The sequence below is a fragment of the Sarcophilus harrisii genome, chromosome 4, assembly GCF_902635505.1.
Source record: "Sarcophilus harrisii chromosome 4, mSarHar1.11, whole genome shotgun sequence".
NCBI lineage: Eukaryota > Metazoa > Chordata > Mammalia > Dasyuromorphia > Dasyuridae > Sarcophilus > Sarcophilus harrisii.
This window is the reverse complement of record NC_045429.1, coordinates 337,549,894-337,572,813: the sequence shown is the minus strand read 5'-3', so window position 1 is coordinate 337,572,813 and position 22,920 is coordinate 337,549,894. Positions and strand designations below refer to the sequence as shown.

The 22,920-nt window shown below is 46.1% G+C and overlaps 2 protein-coding genes across 5 annotated transcripts in view; both read left to right on the top strand.

Annotated features, from left to right (window-relative positions):
- The window catches only part of ZNF385C (zinc finger protein 385C), a 72,885-nt gene that overhangs the window by 42,876 nt on the left and 7,089 nt on the right, over window positions 1-22,920 (top strand). The window lies entirely within an intron of this gene.
- C4H17orf113 (chromosome 4 C17orf113 homolog) lies at window positions 13,325-22,145 on the top strand. 2 transcript variants are annotated; one of them, XM_031966285.1, is made up of 3 exons: window positions 13,325-13,695; window positions 15,683-16,452; window positions 17,719-22,145. In XM_031966285.1, the coding sequence occupies exons 2-3, from the start codon at window positions 15,880-15,882 to the stop codon at window positions 19,216-19,218; spliced, it is 2,073 nt and encodes a 690-aa protein (XP_031822145.1). In that variant the 5' UTR covers window positions 13,325-13,695; window positions 15,683-15,879; the 3' UTR covers window positions 19,219-22,145. The 2 variants fall into 2 exon arrangements, with proteins under 2 accessions (XP_031822145.1, XP_031822146.1); XM_031966286.1 differs by lacking the exon at window positions 13,325-13,695 and having other exon boundaries at window positions 14,720-16,452.

Below are 22,920 nucleotides of genomic sequence, written 5' to 3'. Positions count from 1 at the left end.
CTTTTGACACACTATGAAACTGTTTCACTCACTAGAAACTTGATTTGCAGTCCAACACCAAAGGGTAAATTTCTAAAATAAATAATCCAATGGTCTTGTATTTTAGTAAATGAATTTTTCATTTTTTAATGAAATAACTAAAAGGCCTTGGATGAAGCCTTTAGGGCTCCTGGAAAAACTAAGTTTGAGATACTTTGTGAATCAAAACTCATTCCAAACCACAGGCCACAAACTACCCCCACCAATGTTTTAACTTTTACTAGCCATCAAGGGGATGTTAATTAAAATGAAAGACACTCAGTCTAGCAACAGAGCAAGTAAAATAAGAAAATATCCCCTCTGTACAAAATCTCTTCCACAGATTGCTGTACCCCCCAATGGGGAGGACACAGTGAGGGGCCACATGTGGCCAGAACAGCTCACATCTCTAATACTGCAGGACTGCTAATGTCCCCAGGGTGATATCATAGTATTTCCTCTCTGATGGGCATAGTGTCTCTGATGTCCCTTGGATGCCTCATGTTGGTACGTTAGTACCATTTCTGCTGGGCTTCTCCACTGACTTTGTGGTTGCTGAATGTCTTTCTGTTGCTAGGATAGCAAAGACTGGACTTCATCTTATTAGTGCTACTGCTAGCTAGCTCAGCTTCCATCTGATAAAAGGCAGTTACTAGAAAGTCTCTTCTTAATAAAGGCAAACTGATAGTTCATTAGATAAAGCAATGAACCATCAACACAGCAAAGAGCCTCTGGGAAAAAAACGGTCATAATCCTCAAGACTAAGATCAAGTCGATTTTTAGATTGCCTGTGTCTGGTCCTAAATATGGATAAATATGAATGGATGAGTGAACAAGTGAAAAAACATTTCAAAATGCTGCCATTTTTATAGTCCATTGCCCCAAACTATTACCTTACTGGACAGTGAGCTGGTGCCGGAGGTAGAACACCAGATCTAGAACTAAAAAGCATGAGTTCGAATTCAGCCTCAGATACATACATCTGTTAAATGAGCTGGAGAAAGAAATGGCAAAGTATTCTAGTATCTTGGTCAAGAAAACCTTAAAAGAGGTCACAACAACTACCTTGGAGGTAATTACTTACCCTAGTTCTTTACAACTGCCATTTAACTCCCTATGGGAGCCCATTGACCCCAAAACATTTCAGGGGGTTTAGCAAGGAAATCCTATTAGAGCCATGTGGAGGTTGGAGCTGAGATGAGAGTCCTATATACCCAAAGCACTGTCATCTGATTTACCGACTTAATCTGAGGATCTTCACAAGACTTACCAGTCCTTCTGCTGCATCCTGAGGACATCCAAACCTTTGCCTCTTTCCTGCATCTGAACTTCCTTTTATATGTTGTCGTCCCCAATTAGAGCATGAATTCCTTGAGAATAGGAACCGCTTTGCCTTTTCTGTTAGTGTTCTCAGCTCTTAACATAATGCTCAGCATGTAGAAAGCCCTTAGTAAACACTTTTCTTCTTTATTTGTTCAGATTTGGCATGCAAATTCAAGCAAACAAAAAAACTAAGAAGGAAAACTTCCAGCAAATATGGCGTGAAAGGGACTACCTGAGAAATGCCCCAAGAAAGATTTAAAAAGGAGACAGGTCATCCGACAAAATCAAAAGCTCCAGTTATTTCCTCTATATAGGAATAGGGGACAAAGCGAGCTCCTGATAGGTAACTGTCCAAGAAGATGGAGATGTGGCAGAAGGGTATATTGTAGGGCATAGAGCATAGGGCATATTGTGGGGCTCCCCAAGAAGCTGACACAACTCATAGAGCAGTCAGGACATGTCCAAGCTATAGCAAAAGACGAAGCCAACTTTCAGATGGACACAAGGGGAACAAGACAGAAGTGGGGCTGGAACTGCCTATTGGGAGATCCAGCAGAAGCCAGAGGCTAAGGCAATGGGAAGTTGTTGATCCCTACTCAGTACCAGACCAGAAATCCTGATAGAAAAGCAGCATCTGACCGCTACACACCTGTCAGACTGGCTAGAATGACAGGGAAAGATAATGCGGAATGTTGGAGGGGATGTGGGAAAACAGGGACACTGATACATTATTGGTGGAATTGTGAATACATCCAACCATTCTGGAGAGCAATTTGGAACTATGCTCAAAAAGTTATCAAACTGTGCATACCCTTTGATCCAGCAGTGTTACTACTGGGCTTATACCCCAAAGAGATCTTAAAGAAGGGAAAGGGACCTGTATGTGCGCGAATGTTTGTGGCAGCCCTTTTTGTAGTGGCCAGAAACTGGAAACTGAGTGGATGCCCATCAATTGGAGAATGGTTGAATAAATTGTGGTATATGAATATTATAGAATATTATTGTTCTGTAAGAAACAACCAGCAGGATGAATACAGAGAGGCTTGGAAAGACTTACACGAACTGATGCTGAGTGAAACGAGCAGGGCCAGGAGATTATTATATACTTCAGCAATAATACTATATGATGATCAATTCTGATGGACCTGGCCCTCTTCAACAATGAGATGAACCAAATCAGTTCCAGTGAAGCAGTAATGAACTGAACCAGCTATGCCCAGTGAAAGAACTCTGGAAGATGACTAAGAACCATTACATTGAATTCCCAATCCCTATATTTTTGCCTGCCTGCATTTTGGATTTCTTTCACAGGCTAATTGTACAATATTTCACAGTCTGATTCTTTTTGTACAGCAAAATCATAGTTTGGTCATGCATACTTATTGTGTATCTAATTTATACTTTAATATATTTAACATCTACTGGTCATCCTGCCATCTAGGGGAGAGGGTGGGGAGGAGGGGAAAAATTGGAACAAAAGGTTTGGCAATTGTCAGTGCTGTAAAATTACCTATACATATAGCTTGTAAATAAAAAGCTATTAAAAAAAAAAGAAAAGAAAAGCAGCATCTGAGCTTTATCAGGGAGAGGGCCTAGATACCCCAGTCAAGAGTAGACTCTTGTCCTAGAATGAATCTAGAAACTGAGGCTAGAGGCATAAATAAGCTGAACAAAACTCCTCGTAGAATTAATTAATACTCTGGGTTAAAAGGAGCCTAAGAGGTAAACTTAGAAGAGAAGAATTCCATAAGTACAAGTAAAACTTTAAAAAAAAAATTATCTGACCACTTTTAAGAAACAACCACGTGATACAAATTTGTTGTTGTTCAGTAATGTCCAATTCTTTGGGACCTTATTTGAGGTTTGAAATACTGAAGTGATTTGCCATTTCCTTTTTCAGCTCATTTTACTGATGAGAAAATTGAGGAAAATAGGTTTAGTGACTTGCCTAGAGTCATATAGTGAGTATCTGAGAGCTGGAGTTGGACTCCAAGACTGCTGCCCTATGATACAAATTAGTTTTGCTTAATCATATTTGTAGGAAGAAAAGACTTTTAATGGGAAAAGGAGGAATGCTATAGAATAAAAAGGGAGTACTGACAGTGATAAAAAAAATAAAAAGGCATTAATGAAACATATGAAAAACAAAGAACCAAAACGAGGAAAGACTAGAAGTGTCAGGATTATCATAATAAAATTGTTGTATTATTTTTAAAAACAAGTTATACAATATGTATATTCACAATTTTCTTTGCAATCCTCATTTTTTTTGTCTTTTGGATATGGAAATGTGCATATTAGTTGATGACTATCATGTTTCATAGTAAAAAAAAAAAAAAAACCACACATTATTTCTTTTAAAAGCCAAACAAAGACTTTCTATTTTATCCTAGAGTCAATGGGAGTCAATGAAGTGATTGAATAAGGGAGTGTTATAATCAGACTTGTGAAAATCAGTTTAGTAATTATGTAAACAATAAATTGAGAGGCAACTAAATGGCATAAGTGTACAGAACACTGGCCCAGGAATCAGGAGGACCTGAATTCAAATCCAACCTCAGATACTTGATACTTGCTGTGTAATTCTGGGCAAGTCACTTAACCCTGATTGCTTCCCCCAAAAAATCCCAAAAGAAAATTTATGGAATTGGGTAATCTTGAAGCAGGAAGGTCAATTAGAAAGCCATCGTAATAGTACTGACCCAAGTTAGTGACTATATGAATAACAAGAAGAGCTATATGAATAATGAGAAGAGGATGGATATTTGTGATATTGGGAAAGTAGAGGTAGGAGAACATGGCAACTGATTGGATATGTGGGATGAGAAAAAGGGAGAAGTTGAGGAAAATACCTAGATTATAAATCTGTATGGAAAAGAAGCAATCTAAGAAACAGAACAAAGATAGAATATTTTCATGGAAACTCCAAAAAAAAGAGAATATAACCAAGAAGATAGAGGGATTGACAGAGTGAAATACCATAGAGAGGTCAAGAAAGATGAAGTCCTGGAAAAGACCATCAAATCTATATACACTGTGTGTGTGTGTGCGTGTGTGTGTGTGTGTGTATGTGTGTACACACACAGATATATACTATAAAGAAATAAATAGTAACTTTGGAGAGAGCAGATTTAATTGAGTAAAGAAGTAGCCTCCCAAATTGCAAAGGGTTGAAAAGCAAATGGAGGCAACAAAATCTAGATATCTTTCTCTAGGATTTATACTGAAAAAGGGAAGATATATATAGGACAATAGGGTTGTATGATCTAGTGAAGGTTTTTAAGGATTAAGGAGATGTGGGTATATTTGAAAGCAGAGGAGAAGGATTCAATAGTTATGAAAGACTAAGCAGAAGGTATGAACAATCTGCTAGATAAGATGAAAAGGAATGAGATAAAGGGTATATAGAAGAGAAGATGACTTTGGCAAAGTGGAAGGTTATGTCATCAGAAACTGGAGTAAAGGAGGAGAGATTGGGAAGAATGTTGAAGAGTTTTAAGATGAAGACAGGGGGTGAAAAAGTAGAACTCCCAGGGAATGGCCTCAATCTTTTCAGTAAAATCTGAGGGGAGGTCTTAAAATGAGAGATCAAGAATGGGGAAGTGAAGGAAGTTTGAAGAGAGAAGAAGGGATTTGGAGTAGCTTCTATGGGGAATAGGATAGGGAATTAATTTGCTTTTGTTCGGTCATGACCCCAAGCCAGTGCTGTCTACTGGGTTTTCTTGGCAAAGATACTGGAGAGGAATCCACTATGAAGCATTAAAAGGAGCCCCTTGCCACAGTGAGGGCCCAGGTGAGGTGAGTTGACATAAGTTAGTAGTATACCAGTCAGCTTAGTTGGGTGACTTCCTGCAGCTTCATTCTGCAGAATGTGAGTAGGAGCAGAGGAGGCAGGTGATGGAAATAGTCCAGTTCTAGAATCTGGCAAGACATGAGCAATGTGATAGGACAAGGAGAAGGAGATTGGAAGCAGAGGACAATATGGGAGTCAATTGGTTAACCATGGAGCAAGATTGGGAAGGTAGAAAATAAAGTCATCAAAGGAAGAAAGGACTAAGAATTGGAAGGATTGGGGATCATGGGAAAGATAAAAAATAGATTTAGGAGGAGTAAAGGAAGAAAGAAAATTAGAAGCTATTATGATCAGATAGAACAATGGCAGTCTTTTTTTAAAATCATAAAATGTAATATTTTGGGCAAAAAATAATTTTGTATGTGGCTGAGGTAGAGTGTGAAATAGGTTTTGCTATTGGAGCCAATGAAGAACTGGGAGATTAGACTGTTTGGGGGAACATTAATATGAATTTCAAAGTCTTCTAATACAAGGGCAGGAATTGAGGAGGTGAGAAAGATGGTAAGACAGATGCTTAAGAAGAGAGCTGAAGAATAACTTGGGTCCTGGACAGAAAAGCTACCAAAACCTGGACTGGGTGATAACACTTTTTTTTTTTTTTTTTTGGTAATACATTTTTTTTTGATAGAGTACACTTCAAAAGAGTAAAGTTGCTAAGTAACACAGGCAAAGTAGAATCTGTAAGCAGCAGTGGGGAGCAATGGTTATTCCAATTCCCCTTCTAGGATCCATGTGATGACAGAGTATGAGAAACTTTATAGCCAAATGCTAGAGAGCATAGACAAGGATGCAGTGACATCTAGGGAAAAGCATGCAAGGTCATCATCCCTCACCTTCCTGATCCATATTCCTGCCTTTGTTGGGTAGGTCAGTGGTTCTGTAGGAAAGAATGCTTGGATTTAGAGTTAGAAAGCCCTGAATTCTAATTCAGCCTTAGACACATACTAGCTGTGTACTTTAGGTGCAAAGTGTTTTGCAAACCTTAGAGCCCTATAAAATGCTATTTATTGTATATTATTTATAATTATACTATTATAAAGTGTTATTTATTATCAGTGGCATGATTGGGCAAATCATTTTTTCTTAAATCTCTGTCTGCCTTGTCTATTTCCTCATCTGCAAAAAGGAGATAGTAATATTACCTATCTCATAGGGTTGTTATGAGAATCAAATAAAATAGCATGTAAGATATTATAAAAATGTATAATGAATCAGGATTCAGTGCTTCATTACCCAATATGGAAGTTAAATTGTTGTCCATCTTATTAAGAACCACCCCTTATATTAGAGATTGAACTAGCTGATCAGTTGTGTCAGATTCTTCCTGACCCCATTTTAGGATTTTCTTGGCAAAGATACTGGAGTAATTTGTCATTTTCCTCTCCAGCTCATTTGACAGATAAAGAAACTGGGGAAATAGTATTAAGTGACTTGCCCAGAATCACACAACTAGTAAGTGTCTGAGATTGGATTTGAACTCAGGAAGAGGAGTTTTCCTGACTCCAGTCCCAGCCTTCTTACCTATTTTGCCTCTTACTTCCCAGGCAAAGATCAAGACACTTTAACTTTGCAATTCAGATGGAACAACTGTTCCAGTGACTTGTACTCCCCCTCCCACTGTCCAGAGAAATGTGGCCCCAGAGGAAAGGGAAGGGATTTTAGAAATGATTCATTGCAGGCATTATTGAAATGTCTGGGGGGGTGGCATCTGGATGGGCCCCGTTGGCAAATACTAAGTAGTACTGGAAAGACCAAGATTGAGTCAGTCATGGATTTGGGGCAGACTCCCTCAGATGAGATTTATCACTTCCTAAACTGGAGAGGGAGAAATAAGGTGTGGGAATCACACACACACACACACACACCCTTCAGACCTCCCCTACTCCTTTTTCTATTCAGTCTCTTTAATCTCTTAGGGGATTGCTCTTTGTCTTTAGCTACATTCCTGGTCCTAGATCAAAGATTATGAATTAGGTTTGTTGCCTGATTCTTGATGAATAACCCCACTCCCAACCTCAAATGATTAATTATTTTTCCTCTAGTAATCTCTTCTTTTCCTTCTCTGCCATTCTTTCCCATTTATCTCAGAAACCTTCCTGGGTCACTGGTTCCAACAAAGGACCCAAGTCTATCTTCCCAGGAAACTTAACTCCGTTTTGGAAAATTTGCTAGGTTCCTGCTCCCCACCCTATGCCATAAAAGAAATCAGAATGTGGGGCCTCAGGAATCAAGTTTCAGAGTAACTTTGGATCCTGCCCTGAGCAATTAGGAAGTTCTTTTTGTGGTCTAGCCGTGGTCCTTCCTGTTGAGATTCCAGCCCCCACAGCCTCAGTCCCCGATTTTGTCTGTTTCTTGCCTTGATCCCTGATGGGATGATGGGTGACTCCGATCCTTCCCAGCCACCATCTCCTCCCCATCCCAGCTAGCTCCCAGCCAGCCCCTGACCCTCTGGGCTAGGATACACATCCATGTCTGTCTCTGGGACCACCAGGATTCAGCCAGGCTTGGGGTAGAGGAGGAGGAGGAAGCTTAACCCGAATCCCAGCTCCCAACAGAGAAAAAAGACTTCATCTGTGTCCCTCGGCAGGTTAATTAGTGATTGGGTTTGAGTTTCCTCGTCTGAAGGGATAACCTCCCAGGGTGACTTCCTAAGCAAACCTGTTTTCCACCAGCTTCCTCCTCCTCCCCCTACTCTCATTTTTTACTTTCTTTGTAGCTCAGGTATGCTGCTGTTAGGGGGAGGGAGGTGAGGCAGAGATCACTGCTTATTGTCTGGAGCAGACAGGGAGCTGAGCTGAGATGAGGAGAGGGCCTGGGGGTGGTGGAGAGCACCGTGGAAGGCCAGGATCCAGTCCTCCTGGCAGCCTCACTGCCAGGTGCCCAGGTGAGTGAAGAAACAGGAAGAGGAAAAGAGGACTAATTGGTGGAGGGGCCAAGATTCTAAGAAGTCACTTCCCCTCCTCCCTCCCCCAGTCACCATCTACCACAGAAAGCAGGGCCACGGTTCTTAAGTACAAGATGCAGTGATCCCCTCTGGAGCTCAAGGCCAGTGCTGAGTATGCTTAGCAAGCTGCTGCCTCTCTCCAAATTCCTGCTCCCTTCCTGAGAGAAGGGGAAAATGTGGGGGGGAGGCAGAAAGAGAGTCCGGGAAGGTAAGAGTGTTTTTGTAAGTGCTTTATTTTCAAAATATATGCACAGACACCTTGATAACATTGACGAAGGTAAGTGTTCAAGAACAAATAAGTTGCATCTGTAGCAGTGGATCCTAAGATGGGGCTGCAGAAAGAACTGACTCTCCTATCTTGGGGGCAGAGGGGACATGGGATGTCCCTTCACTGCAAGACCTTCCTGATCCAGTATCTATGACAAAAACCTCTTAGGCTCTCCTCTGACTCCCCACCTCCCCATCCCAAGATGGGAGCAAGGACTTAATGTATGTTTTATGACTTTGTCATTGGAAAAGAGTGCTGTATTTCGGAACAGGAGAGCTCCATCCTTTGGGTGAAGAGGAACCTTCACCTTGTAGTTAGTAGTTAGTGAGTGAGAGAGTGCTATTTGCTGAAGCCCAGGAAGCTTTGGCACAATGTCTGTGTTCGCCTCTGCTTGCTCCCCCTCCCTCCCTCCCTCTTCCCCTCTCTCTCTGTCTTTGTCTCTCTCTCCCCCCCTTGCTTTCCTTCTCTCTCTCTCCCTCTTCCTGGTCTTCCTCTCTCTCACAGGCTCCCCCTCTTTCCTTCTCTCCTCTCTCTCTCTCTCTCTCTCTCTCTCTCTCTCTCTCTCTCTCTCCCTTCCTCCCTCCCTCCCTCCCTCTTTCTCTTACTTTCCCTCTTTCTCTCTCCCTCCCTCCCTCTTCCTGGTCTCCCCTTCTCTCACAGGCTCCTCCTCCTCCTCTCCTTTTCTCTTTTCTGTTCTCTTCTGTTCTTCTCTTTCTCTCTTTCTCTTTCTCTCCTTCCCTCTCTCCCTCTCCCCTTACTTTCCCTCTTTCTCTTTCTCTCTTCCTGGTCTCCCCCTCTCTCACAGGCTCCCCCTCCTTTTCCTCCCTCCCTTCCTCACTCCTCCCTGCCTCCCTTTCTCAGCCAGGGCTTCATTTGCTCTCCATTTGAGAAAAGCTCTCCAGGGACTCACAATGCTCTTGGGTAAGTACTCCAAGACTACTTTTCTTTAGTCGGGGATAGGGCAGGGGAGATGACCAATTTGCCTCTACTTTGATTTGTTCCCCTCATCTGTCAGGATTCCCAATTATCAATCAGTTTGTGCTCAGTTAAATTGATTCTTAGGTTGGAGTGAGGATGAAAGGGGAATGGAGGAAAGACCCTCAGGTTTGGAACATGGATTTGGGGGATATGAGGTGGGAAACAGCATAGATCTGATAGTAGGAGGTACAGTCCATAGATGTTTAAATGATTTGAGTCTTTGGAGGATGAGTAGAAAGGAGTGGGGCATGAGCCCAGATGTGTTACCAGCTGGCAGATGTGTCAAGATTTTCTTGTACCAAATCAACACCAACATCATCCAAGTACCCCAAAGGGGTTTTTTGAGTCTCTTGGAAATGTGGGGACAGCTTGGGGTTTTCTAGAACATATCTTTATTTTGTTGGGGGGTGGGGATAATGAACCAAAGAGAAAAAGAAAAGATTCTTAGGTGAAAGATTTGGACTAAAGAAGTAAGGTGTGTGTGTGTGTGTGAGGGGGTGTTACCTATCTTTTCTGGAAGAAGACTCTATCCATAATCTCCCCATTTCCTTTAGGTTTTCTTTGAGTCCCTTAAAAGAACCAGAAACAGTTCCTTCTTTAGTCTCCCTCCAACCCCAACAAGTGATTGTTTTCTCTTTCTTTATGGATGGAAAAACCATCACTTTTTCCTTAGAGAATGTCACAACTCCTACTTTCTCTTTAGCCACTTTACGAGCATGCTATCCCTGTGATTAGGAATTTGCTTATGAAAATTGGGAGAGGGACTCCTGGGAGTCCTGACCCAGACTTCTCAATCATCCCATTCTTTAGCTCTCTCTTTAACCCTGCATTCATCTTTACAGTCTGTTCATGGTTTCTACAGGTGTAAAATAGTTACTTACTATGCGCAGCTTGTGGGGCTTTATCTGAGTCTATTGGTGTGTATGCATTTCTTGCTGTGCACGAGCTCTGTGTTCATCTGCGTGTGCGGATCTATTTATGTCACTGTGGGTCCTGTGCATATTTGGGCCTCGGTGTCTTTCTCTCTGATTATCTGTGGGCAATGTGTAGGTGTGTAAGAATTTTGTATTCATAAAATATATTTCTGTGCATGTCCCCCCCTACAGAATGTAAGCTCCGAGAGGGCAGAGATTAATTTCATTTTTTGTCTTAGCTTCCCCAATCCCTGGCCCGTAGTTTGTGCTCAATAAATGTTTGTTGGATGGGAGAACTGAACATGTTTGTGTCCGGGGGTCTTTGTTCTCTGCATGTGAACGAAGGATGAGGCTGTTTCTCCGGGCTCCCCCCGAACCCCCGCCGAGGCCGTCACGGGTGACGCCGGCCCGCCCTCCCGGCTCCGTGCCTCCTCTGCAGTTCCTTTTGAGACATCCTTTTATGTTCTGCCTGGATAATGGAACAGCTTTCCTCCTCCCAGTCTCACCCGGCGTTCTCCCCTCGGGCCGCGGAGACACCTGGCCCGGGCCGGCACAAGCTCTCTCCCAGCGTTCGGAACGCTCGAGGCAGGTGCACACACTAGGCCCGGGCCATGTCCGGCTCTTTGTTCCGGCAGCGCTCCCCGCGGCCCGGGCTCACCTGCCAGGTGCTGTTGCCGGCTGGGAAAGCCCGGCCAAGGAAGCTTGCCTTTCCCTCCCATTTCTCCAGGGAGGCGAAGGCCAGGCGGAGGAGGGGCGGGGGCGGCGGCCCGGCCCCAGGGATGCTGAAGAGAGCCCTGACTGGCCCGGGGACCCCAGGTCACCCCCCGGGGGCCGCACTCAGCGGCACGGTTTTGTGCACACCGTCCCATCTCCCGGTGCGGCCCCGGAGCGCGCTGCGGACGCGGGAAAGAGGTGGGAGCTGGGGCGCAGTGGGGCTGCGGCAGTGCCAGAGAGCCTCGTCCTCCACGCGGCCTTGTCAGCGCCGCCCCTGGCGCTCGGGCACGTGTGTCTCCCTGTGCAGTGGCCTTTTCTAGTTGAGTGGAGGCCCCCGGGGCCGGGCCCTTCCACGTGCATGTCAGAAGCAGAAAGCGTTGCACAGTGAACGTGGCCTGGAAATGAGCGCAGTGCCTGGGGGAGCAGCCGGGCGGCCGCCCGCCTCTGCTCGGTGGAGGCGGCTGCTGGCCCTGTGGCTGCACTCGTGGGGCTCAGTGCCAGCTTCAGGGATGTCCCCTCCTACCCGGGCCCTCTGGGCTCCGTCCTGGCCCGGGGGTGGAGGGCCCGGCCTGAGAGATAAGTGGGGAGACAGTGGCCAAGTGAGGAGGGTGCTGCTAGGGGCCCATCTCCCTCCCATCCCTTTCCACTTTGATCTTGTCTTCTGACCGAATAAGCAGAGTGTTCCAGGCTTGTCAGGTGAGAGATCTCATAGAAATGTCAGGAACCTAACGAGAAACCACGGAGCCCAGGGATTCGGAACTGGTTTTTTTTTTTTTTTTTTTTTTTTTTTCCTGTCGTTTGTTTGTTTGTTTTTGTCATGGTGCCCACTATAAGTCAAGTGAAGCCGATGTTTTTAAATAAAAGAAGGAATGCTAAATTTTAGTTATAGGTTAATGAAACCAAAGATGTCATTTTCCCCCCATCAAGAAATGAGTTCAGAAATCAGACTGTCCCACTGATATATTGACATAGAGCTTTTTTTAAACCCATAAGACAACAATAATAAAGATAATAGGATGATTTTTTAACATTCAAAGTAAAATTATATCTGCCTTTAATTATTTGTGTTTAAAGTGCATTTACATAGAGAGCAGAAATCCCAGGAAAATTAATTTTTAAATTTACATCAGAGTTAGCTTTAAGAAGGGCAGCTATTGGCCAAGTGGATAAGAGTGTTGGACCTGGAATCAAAAAACTCATCTTCCTGAGTTCCAATCTAGCTTTAGACATTTAATAGCTGTGTGACTATGACAAGTCACTTAATCCTTTTTGCCTCAGTTTCCTCATCTGTAAAATGAGGAAAAGGAAATGGCAAACCTCTCCAGTAGCTTGATCAAGAAAACCTCACAACTAAACAAAACTAGTATTTAAGAACCCCTTATCTGGACGGTTTCCTCATTTGTCAGGAACAGAAAGTGAAGTCCAGAGAGAACCAGTCACACAACAAGTTAAGTTAGTAGCAACACTGAGATAAGAACCCAAATTGGGCTCCTTGTTTCCACCACACCTGTCACATCAGAAATGGGATGCCAACTTGAACCTCCATTCAGATAGTGGGGAGGAGAAACGCCAGGGCATTTATGAAAGGGCCCTCCCCTTCATGTTCAGAATCTACTTCTTTCCCCTTGCCTGTACCCAGGAAATTGTTTTTGTCCCTACTCCACCTTTACCGGCGCCCCAAAATCTGCATTTCCCCAGCGGATAGGAGCAAGTGATCGCTACGTCTGACTCAGTTGTGTCCCTTGGTTTTGCTGAATTGTTTCATCCTCTTTCTTTTTTATATTTTGTTACAAAGGTAGGTACTCTGGGCACGGAATGTACGTAGGAACCTATATATTCAAAAATGAAGGAAATGTAAAAGCAAAACTTAGACATTAAAAAAAAATTTTTTTCAGAGAAATTTTTGGATTTGGAATCAGAGGAACTGATTTCGAATCCAAGCTCTGTGCCGCGCGCCTATCGTGGATAAGTCACTGACCACCACCGCCCGTCGGGGTCACCGTTTCTTTCTCTGTAAAATGAGAGGGCAGGACTAGATGATCCCGCGCTTAGAGTTGGAAGAGTTCTTACAGATAATCTAGTCTCACCCTTTCATTTAACAGAGGAACAAACTGAGCGTTAGGGAAGCCCCAAGATCGTAGGTAGCCCGAATAACGGAACTGGGATTCGAACGGAGAACTCCAGCCTCCGAAGCCGAGGCGCTCGTGGCTGCGCCATTCCCACTGTCCCCCACGGCTACAGCAATTCTTGCAGCTCTGTCTGACCTTCAGCATCCACCCTGTCTGCGGCAGCTCATGGGCTGTGGAACGGTGGATTCTTGTCGCCTGAGGACGGGGGTTCTCGGAGAGGAAGTTCATTAGCCCTTCGGGGCTCGCGGGGGAGCCGGAGCGGCCCGGGTGGCCAGTAGAAGCTGGGGGTGGGGGGGCGGGGCCCGACGCTCAGGTGTGCGCGCCCTTCCTTCCGCTGCTAGGTGAGACAGGTGCGGCAGGTGTGGCCCCGGAGTCCTGGCGCTGCTTGCTCCTCCTCTGTCCTCCCAGCCGCCCCCACTTGGGCTCCGGCTCCGGCTCCAGCTACGGGCGGCCTCTTCGCCCCGGTTACCGCTAGTGGCTGCTGTAGTTCCTCGGAGCCGAAGGAGGCTGCGGACAGAGTGTCCACCGCTCAAGATGGCGGCTCCCATGGCTCAGTGAGTTTGTGAGGGGGTGAGGGGTAGCGGGACACCTGGGGAGAGGAGGCAGGGCGGGGTGCCCAGTGGTCCGGGCCGCGCGTCCCAGCCCGATGTCTCAGCACCTGTCCTCAGGCTGGGGGATGGAGCTCCCGGGAGGCAGGAGGAACCACACACTCACTACCTTGTGTATGTCTGGGTGCGCGCGTGTGTGTCTGTGTGTTTGTGCATTGTGGGGTACGATCTGCTTCTCTGAGTGGCTAATTTGAGGGCTGCTGCTTGCCCGCCCCCACCCAAAGGAAGTTTTCAAATCTACCTCAGCCCCTTTCTCTGCACCCCCGGGAGTGACAGCGGAGTTTGGGGCACCTCCTAGATCGGATTTGGGCATTTCCACCCATATTTAAGTGCCAGGTTTGCGGAATGTTTAGTTTTATGTTGTGAGAGGCAACAACCCTTGTCTAGACCCCCGGGCGCTTTCAGGGTCACTGCGCTGCTGCATGAACAGGGAATTCAAGAGCCCAGATCAATATTCTCTTGGTAGAAATTAAAAATTAGCTGCTGCTTTTAAGGAGCTAATTGCCCTTACTGAGAATGAAGGGATGCTTCCTCCCTCCACACTCCCCCAAGCAGCTCTGCTTTTCCTAGAGCTCATCCCTGGGTTCCCCTATAGGCCCCACTAAAATAGTCTTTCAGACCAGCTGCTCCCCTTTTCCTCTGTTCCCTTGGCCTCTATGTAACTATCAATTGTGAACTGGAAATAGGGGCTACAAGACTATTTCTACTAGGCAAAGGACCATTCAGCCCTCCCAAAACAAAGGTATCAGCATAAAAAGGGAGGCAGTTAGCATCCTCCCTCTTTCCCTTCCTCCCTCCCTCCCTTCCTCCCTCCCTTCCTCTTTCTCTCTCTCTCTCTCTCTCTCTCTCTCTGTCTCTCTCTCTCTCTCTCTCTCTGTCCCCCCCTCCCCCCCCCCCCTCCTTTTTCTCTCTCTCTCTTTTCTTTCTCCCTCCTTGCCTTCCTCCCTTCCTCCCTTTCTTTCTTTTTCTTTTATAAAGATTTAAGGTTTGCAAAGTATGTATTATTTCATTTGCTACTCAAAACAGCCTTTTGAAGTAGTTTTCATTATCATCCCCATTTTACAGATGAGGAAACCTACCACTATGTGAAAGTGATTGTTGACTAACTTGCTGAGATTCAGTCAGCTAATAAGTGTCTGGGGCAGGATATAAACTCGGGTTTTCTTAAATCCAGGTTTAGTATCCTAGATGTTCTCTGCTGCTTGTGAGATTTTGGATGAATCACTTGTTCTCTCTAGAATTCACCTTCCTCATCTGTCAAATGAAAAGATTGGACAGAATGATTTCTAAAATTCCCTTCTGGCTTCAGAGCCTGTGATCTTAAGTAAGATACTTGACTTGTACCACTGTTTTTGAGGTCAGAGGAGCAGAATTCACATCTTGCCTCTAATATGTCATCACAGACAATTTGTGCTTGGCCCTGAATGTCAGTATACCTCTTCCCTAAAATGAGGGAGGAGAGTTGGAATAGTTTCTGAATTCCCTTTCTATTTTGTATCTATGGCACTTTCAAAACTTTCTGAGACTTTTTTCTCATTTTCTAGAAATGTACTTCACTGGATGCCTTACGAGCTTATTGTTAAGGAAGGATGAGACTTTGTGTATGGATGTATGTGTGTATGTATGTATATGTTGCACATAGAGGGGGAAGTCTAGTTTTCATTATATTCACCTCCTGATTGGACAGCAATTCCTGGATCTTTCCACAATTACTTGTTCTTCATTCCCCCATTTTCCCCTTTCTGGGCCCTTTTTGACCTGTAGCTGTAAGTTTTATGTTATATAAGGTAGGGGAGCATGAAGGAGGCAGTAATGAACCAAAATGGTAAAGTCTTTCCTGCTCTGGAGTCACCAATCCCCAAATGCCTAAAATGTCCTCTTACTTTTGGTAACACATCCCTAATTTATCTCCCCTTGTCTCTTTCATCCCCAGTCCCTGGCGTTGGAATGGGAATAAACTTTCTCGGCTAAGTTATATGGACAGTCTCCATTAACCTGTTGGTCTGTCCCCCTCCTCATTCTCCCCTGGCTCCCCTCAGCCCTGGGAGGAGTGTTTATCTCAGGAGAAGTCTGGGGAGGGGGGAGACCAGGGGGAAAGGGTTTGTAAGGTTGCACATCCATCAGGCGGGGATGGTCCCCCCAGGAAAGAAGCCGGCTGGAGAGACTTCCAACTCGAACAAAAAATGCAAGCGCTATTTCAACGAGCATTGGAAGGAAGAGTTCACTTGGCTGGAGTTTGACTATGAGCGAAAGTTGATGTTTTGCTTGGAATGTAGGCAAGCCCTTGTCCGGAACAAACATGGGAAGGCCGAGAACGCCTTCACGGTGGGCACCGACAATTTTCAGCGTCACGCTTTGTTGCGCCATGTGACTTCTGGGGCTCACTGCCAGGCCCTAGCTGTCAATCGGGAGCAGCTGGCATTTGAAGCTCGGGCAGGGGGAAGAGGAAGCTATGGGTATCACCAAAATCTGCCCATGAATTCAGTAGGTATGGCCAACACCACCTCCATGGCGCCCATCAAGATGGAAGTGAACCCTGCCAAGGTGGCAGTGTTGACCACCGTATATTGCATGGCTAAGGAAGATGTGCCAGATGACCGCTGCCCTGCTCTGCTGGAGCTACAGAGATTCAACCTCTGCCAGGCCCTCTTGGGCACTGAGCATGGTGATTACTACACCCTGGGCAGTGTGAAGGACATGCAGGTGGGTGGTTGGTATTCTGGGGTGGGGGGAGAAGGAAGGAAAATGTTTTTCACACACTTCTTGGGTGTCAGGTCACTGGGCAGAGCAGCTTGGGCTTCTCTGGAGGAAAGGGTAAACAGGGCATGACACATATTATTTTGTCCCCTGGGGGAATCCCTTTTAGGAGGTACATGGAGGACAGAGTTCCCAGAAGTTGCCTGAATCGTAAGATCATGAATTTAGAATGGAAAGGGACCCTAAAGTCACCCATTCCCACTTAATAGAAGAACAAACTGAAATTTGCAAGGACTTTCCCAAAATCTCACAGGCAAAACCAAGATGGAAAGCTAGATCTGACTCCCAGTCCAAAGCTCCTTTAATTGCAATGGCTGGAAAAGTGACTCTGCTGTCCTTGTCTCCTCCTCTCCCTCTAATACCTTATGAACTGCTATCCCCCTGTCCATTGGAGGCTAGGAGCCTTAACTTAATATGTGCTTTGATTTCTCTCAAAATGGCCCTAGGGACCATAGAGGATCAGGTCTTCTGGCACTAAAATATCTTTTTATAAGAAAAATTATTAAAGTATGGTCTTCATCACATCCTTGCCTCCCCCAGCCCAATGTGTTGCCCCCTAAGGGGTTGCCTCTTTGATCTTCCTTAGTCCTAATTTTGGGAGAAGAATGGAGAGAAATTGGATCTCTGGGGCTCCTGCCATTGATGTGGAAATCATCAGGAAAGAAAAGTATCCCAGAATTGACTTGTGTCCTGAGGCACAATTTGATAAGAGGACACTGGCCTTGAGGAGAGCTCAGTCTAATAAGAAGGGCCTGATGCTCACCCCTGAGGATCTTTCAGTCAAAGGAAGGGATGGAAAGGAAATGCACTATGATTAAGAGCCTCCTGTGTCCTGGTGTTTGGCAAATGTTATCTCATTTGATAATTGATTTTAGAAGAGCTGCTGACTAAAGAGACACTAAACACAGGCTTGGGGTATCTCCACAGTTACTGCAGAGTTTGCTCTCCATAAAGTCATTCCAGAGGGCGTGTTCAACTCTCCCTGCCCCTGCTCAGGGCTGTTCCTCCTTCTGGAATAGGCAGACCAGGCCTTCCACTAGCCAGGACACCCACTGTGGCCTTGTTCTTCCCAGTGCCTCGGGGCTATCAGGGCAGCCCTTCCTCCCACCCAACGAAGGCTTCTTGCCCCTGTTTCTGGGTAGCTGAGTGGAGGCTTTTCCTGGGATATGCTTAAAGCCTTCCCTTTCTCTCTCTCTCTCTAACTCTTCCCAGGCAGCCATTGCCAGGGCTCTGCACTCTGAAGACTACCAGCGGCTGAAGGCGTCCCCCTTTGTGGGACTGGTGCTGGACGAGGTTGGGGATGGTCCAGAGCCTCATAGTCTGGCCCTGTTTGCCACCCTGGTGTCCCCCTGTGACGGCCAGCCTGCCAGCACCTTCCTGGGAAGTGTGGAGCTAGGGGGAGGGGAGACCACTCCCGGCCAGCTTCTGGACCTTCTCAAGTCCTTTGGTGTTCCCGCACCCAAGCTGGCCTGGCTTGGCTCAGGACTGCCAAGTGAGCGTCTAGGGGACCTGGGTCTACACCTCCGGGTCACCTGCCCACTGCTGGCTGAGCTCCACTGTCTTCCCAGCCGGGGCCACCCAGAAGCCCCTAGCTACGTCAGCGAGTATGAGAGTGTCCTGGATGCTCTGTTTCGACTCTATGGCAGCTCTGGGGCCCACGGGATCCCAGAGCTTCGGGCGGCACTGGACCTTGCAGCCATCAATCTGACGGGGCCCCAGCGGGTGCCCTGGGCATCCATCTTGCCGGCTGTTGAAGCTGTGGCTGCCTCTTGGTCCCACCTGGTGCCCAAGCTGGAGGCCACTTCCCCCCCTTCCCCACTCACACAGGCGCTGGCCCTTGCCCTCCGGAGGTTCACCTTCATTGCCTTCACCTACCTGCTCCTGGACACTCTGCCCACTCTGCAGAAGCTCAGTCTCCTCCTTCAGCCCGAGGAGCCCGACTTGGCCCTGCTCCCACCCTTGGTCATCACCACTGCCGCCTCCCTGCAGGCCCAGAGAGGCTCAGACGGACCCCACTTTCAAAGCTTCCTGCAGGCGCTGGACAACCCCGGCCCAGCTGGTGATGGGAGCAGTGGCCACTACTGCTATCAGGGGGTGGAACTGACAGACTGCTCCCCAGCAACCATCCAGAGCTTTGAGGATCTCCGGGGGGCCTTCCTGGACTCTCTGAGGCGGGGGCTGTGGGACTCCTTCCCAGGGCCCTCTCTGGACATTGTGGCTGCGTTTGCTTCCATCTTTGACTCTCGCCGCTACCCACAGTCTCTAGAAGAGCTGGGAGCGCATGGGGAAGGCGCTCTTCGGTTACTGCTCCAGGCCTATGCCCCTGTCGTGGTTGGCGAGCGGGCACTGAGTGACTTCCCGCTCTTTAAACGCATTGTCTTCAGTCTGGGCCCTCTGGGCCCTCGAGACCTCTGCTGCAAGCTAGTCTGTGCCCACTCAGAGCTGCATGAGCTCTTTCCTGATTTTGCCATCCTGGCTTCGTTGGTCTTGGTCCTACCCGCTGGTGCCAGCCTTCTCGACAAGGTGGCCAGGAGCCGGGAACTGCGGTGGTGGGACCAGGGAAAGGGAGACGGGGGCGATGTCCAGGGGAGCCATGTGGTGAAGATCGCAGTGGATGGCCCCCCACTCCACGAGTTCGACTTTGCCTTGGCCATTGAATTGTTTGAGAGTGGAGGGGGTGGGGTAGAATTTTTTGGCACACAGATCAAATGAGGAGGTCCCCTTTCCATCTCTTATTTGGGGTTTCTCTTGTGTAACTTTGGATTCCTAGAAGGGAGTTTAACCCCTCTCCCTGGCTTGGATGGATACCTTTGTCCCATGTTCCTTCCTGTTGTTTTTTGTCACCTTGTGTGCCCTGATACTAATTGGTTCTTGCCCAGGATGTAGAGTGGGGAGGGCTGGGGAGAGGCTCCGCAGTTTGGGTTCAGCCTGAATAAGGAGCTGGGAGGTGGAAAGTTAGGGAGGATGGGAAGGGACTAAACTCATTCATTGGGTTCGAGTCCTTTCCAAAGCTTTGTGTTAAACACTTGGGCATTTTTGTCTCCCGATCCCCTGATAAAAAATTTTCATGGATGTTGTAAACATTAACAATTGGAAGTGGGAAAAGAACTTTGGGATTCTGCCAGGGTATGGGAGAGAAGATGATCCTGTCTGTCTAGCTCTGGGCCCTGCTTTTGTCACCTTCTGGGATCCAAGGAGCTCAGGACATCATGGCAAGAGGAAGGAACGTGGGATTGGGAATGGGGAGACCTGAATTGGAGTTCTATCTCTGTCTTTAACAATACTTTGCACAAGACACAGCCTCTCTCTGAATCTTCCTTTCTCTAAAATGAGGGAGTTGGATTAGGTGATTTCTAAGGTCACTCCCAGCTCTGATAGTTTGTTTGTCCTTATTATAGCACAATACCTTCAGTGTTAGTCGGAAGTGGGGGCCCCTATCTTCACCACCCCTTCCACCCTGCAAGCCAAGATGTCCAAAGGCATCTGTGTACAGAAAGGTGTACATAGACATATAAATATATACACAGATATATTTAATAAATCTCTTATCTTTTATAGAATTAGAGACAATGCTTGCAAAGATGATTTTGGTTTCTGTTTTGGTTTTTGCTATGATAGGACCTAAGAAAGTTCCAAGTAGAATAAATTCCTATCTATTTTCTTCCTCCTCTTATATTAAAGTTTGGTTTTCATCCAAGCTCCCTTCTTATCTCCCCTACAGCCCCTTGAGACCAAAGAGAGTGCAAAATCACAGTTCCTGCTTTTAATTCAATCTCACCCAAGTAAATATGATATATATATATATGTATATTTTATTTCCTTTTCTTACACTCCTTCCCCATTCCAATTCTCCTTCACACACATATCCATTCCTATAGAGCAGGTGATGGGATGTAGGAACATCCTCTCCATGGATTGCTTGAATACCCCCTCACCGTGGCTACTGCTGCTGTTTCCTCCATCCCCCTCCAAAAAGAGAAAGACCACTGGAGCAGACTATCTCAAACCCCATCTGATGGGGTAGTAGTTGGTGAGGAAGCCAGACAGGTTGTAAACTGTCATGTCAGTGAGTATCATGATTCTCCCCTGCTTCCTCCTGCGGGCTAAGAGATGGGGTGGGTGGCTGAGTGGGTATGGGAGCGAATAACAATCTTCCCCATCTTTAACCTTCCATGGAGTCCAGCACCTTAGAACACAATAAAATAGAATCATCCTAACTCCTGACTCCCGTCCTGCAATCTCTGTTGTGTGTGTGTGTGAGGGGGGAAGTGTTGGACGGAGCTAGATGGGCTATCTCCTCTCTCTCATAAGGCTCTGTCTCTCATCTGGGGATGCTAGACCTGCTGCCTCCAAGAGCCCCTTCTCATTGCCCCAAGATTCTTTTTCAGAGATGATCTTCTGGGGGGACTAGTCCCCCCCATCAATCCAAAGAGACAGGTTTCTGTGGTTAAGGGGAAATCTCCACAGCTGAAGATATCCCTCCAGGCTCCTTCCATATCCTTCCCCTGTACTCTTCAGGGCCCCAGGAATAGGATCTCCCATCTTCCTCTGTCCATCCTTCCTCTAGCCACCTTCTTTGTGTGTTTTACCTCTCTGTGTGAGTGAAAGGCCCTGATGCTTAAATCATTTTGCTTCAAAGACTTCCTTCCATCATGGGCTTGGAAATGGGGCAGGCCTATTTCCCTACTTACAAGAAAATGATCCATTCCTCTGGGTAGTTGTTGTGGGCAGAGGAGGCTTGGAGTTTCCCCTAGGCCCTCTTGTAAAGGAGGGAAGACTTACAACCCAGCTGGTGAACCTTTTGTCCACTATTTGGCTGTTGTAAACAGGTTTAAAGAATCTGCTTGGGAGGAGATTGCTAAAGAGCCCAAAGGAGTTGGGATTTTTCAAACTAAAGATGGGGAGCTGAGAGCTATTTGCTGAAGCCTCTGTTAGGAACCTGGAAGAGGTCTGAAAAGCTCTCAGGCAGAGGGGGGTAAATAGTAGCTTCATCCCATGAAGGAAAGGAAGAAGAAATGTCCTTGTCAGAGAATGAGATGAAGGGGAGGATGCACATTCTGTGAAGACTTTCTTTTTGTCTTTGTGTCTTCAGGAACTATCATATAATATATATCTAATTTTTATGGAATTGTGTTGGTTAGACTATAAGAAGAAAGGGAGATTGAATTTAAATTACTAAATTGAAGAATACTGGAATAGGAGAGTGAAGAAAGCCCGAGAAGGGAGTGATTCAATTCTTTGGAAGATCCTTTTAAGATGATCCCCTGGAATAGGGAGAAAAATACTCTCTGATTAAAGGATGGGTGTAATGCCTTTTACACACACACACACACACATACACACACACATACACACACACCATCCTTTAAAAGATATACTGCCACTGATTTAACTCAACCCTAACTTGATACCCTTCATTCCCTATCCCATCTCCCTGAGTCTATTGTGGATATCACCTTCTCACTGCTGGGTTAGGTGGCAGTGGAGTGTTGTGGGGGGAAGTAGAGTGACCCTGCCTCTCCTTTCTCACCTTCGAAAAGGTGCCAGCAAGTGAAAGATGGATAAATTGAGTATGTGCTTCTTATGATAAACAGAAGGTGATTTAATTCACTTTTTTTTCTTTTCTTTTTACTGAGCAATTGAGTGACTTGCCCAGGATTACACAGCCAGGAAGTGTTAAGTGTCTGAGACCAAATTTGAACTCGGTGCCCCTGACTTCAGGACGGTGCTCTATCCACTGTGCCACCTAGCTGCCCCGATTTGATTCACTTAAAAAAATTTTTTTTTAAATTAACCTTTCTTTTTCTGCTTCCCACTCCTCTTTTCAAATAAAACAAAAGAAAAACAAAAGCTTTGTGAGAAATATTCAGTCAAGCAAAACATATCCCCACATTGGCCATGTCTGAAAATGCATTCTGCATCTTGGATCCATTACTTCTCTGACCAGAGGCACATAGCAATGAACCTATGAAACAGTTCCCTGGAATCATGGTTGGTCAATGGATTAATGAGCATTCTTAAGTGTTTTAGAATTGTTTCTCTTTACAGTGATTTACCCTTTATAAATAGAAAGGGAAATGAGCATTTGGGGGTGGGAGAGCTCAGTCCTGGGATTTATACTATTTTTCCCCTGACTTCTAATAGTACTTTAGTGAGTTAATTTGCTTGGGTGGGTCTAGCCTCCGTTTTTCCAACTGGGATAAAGAGTGTATGAAGACTCTGTCTCATAAAAATGGCATTTCTTGATCCCTCTTTCCCCCTCAAATAAATATCTTGCCTCTGGCTGTGTGAATAACTCATTCTTAGGAGGGGGCAGAGAATGCGGCTGAAGCCCCCTGTCTCCTGGCCCGTGGAAGTCGGCAGAGCTCCAGAGCTTTCCCGGTCAGCTTTGGATTCCCTGTTTTACCCCTTCTT

What these genes read in the sequence shown, in the direction of transcription:
- C4H17orf113 (XM_031966285.1), top strand. Translation starts at nt 15,880, where the DNA reads ATGGTCCCCCCAGGAAAGAAGCCGGCTGGAGAGACTTCCAACTCGAAC. An exon ending in GCAGTGTGAAGGACATGCAG is followed by an intron (nt 16,453 to 17,718) that starts GTGGGTGGTTGG and finishes AACTCTTCCCAG; the next exon opens with GCAGCCATTGCCAGGGCTCT.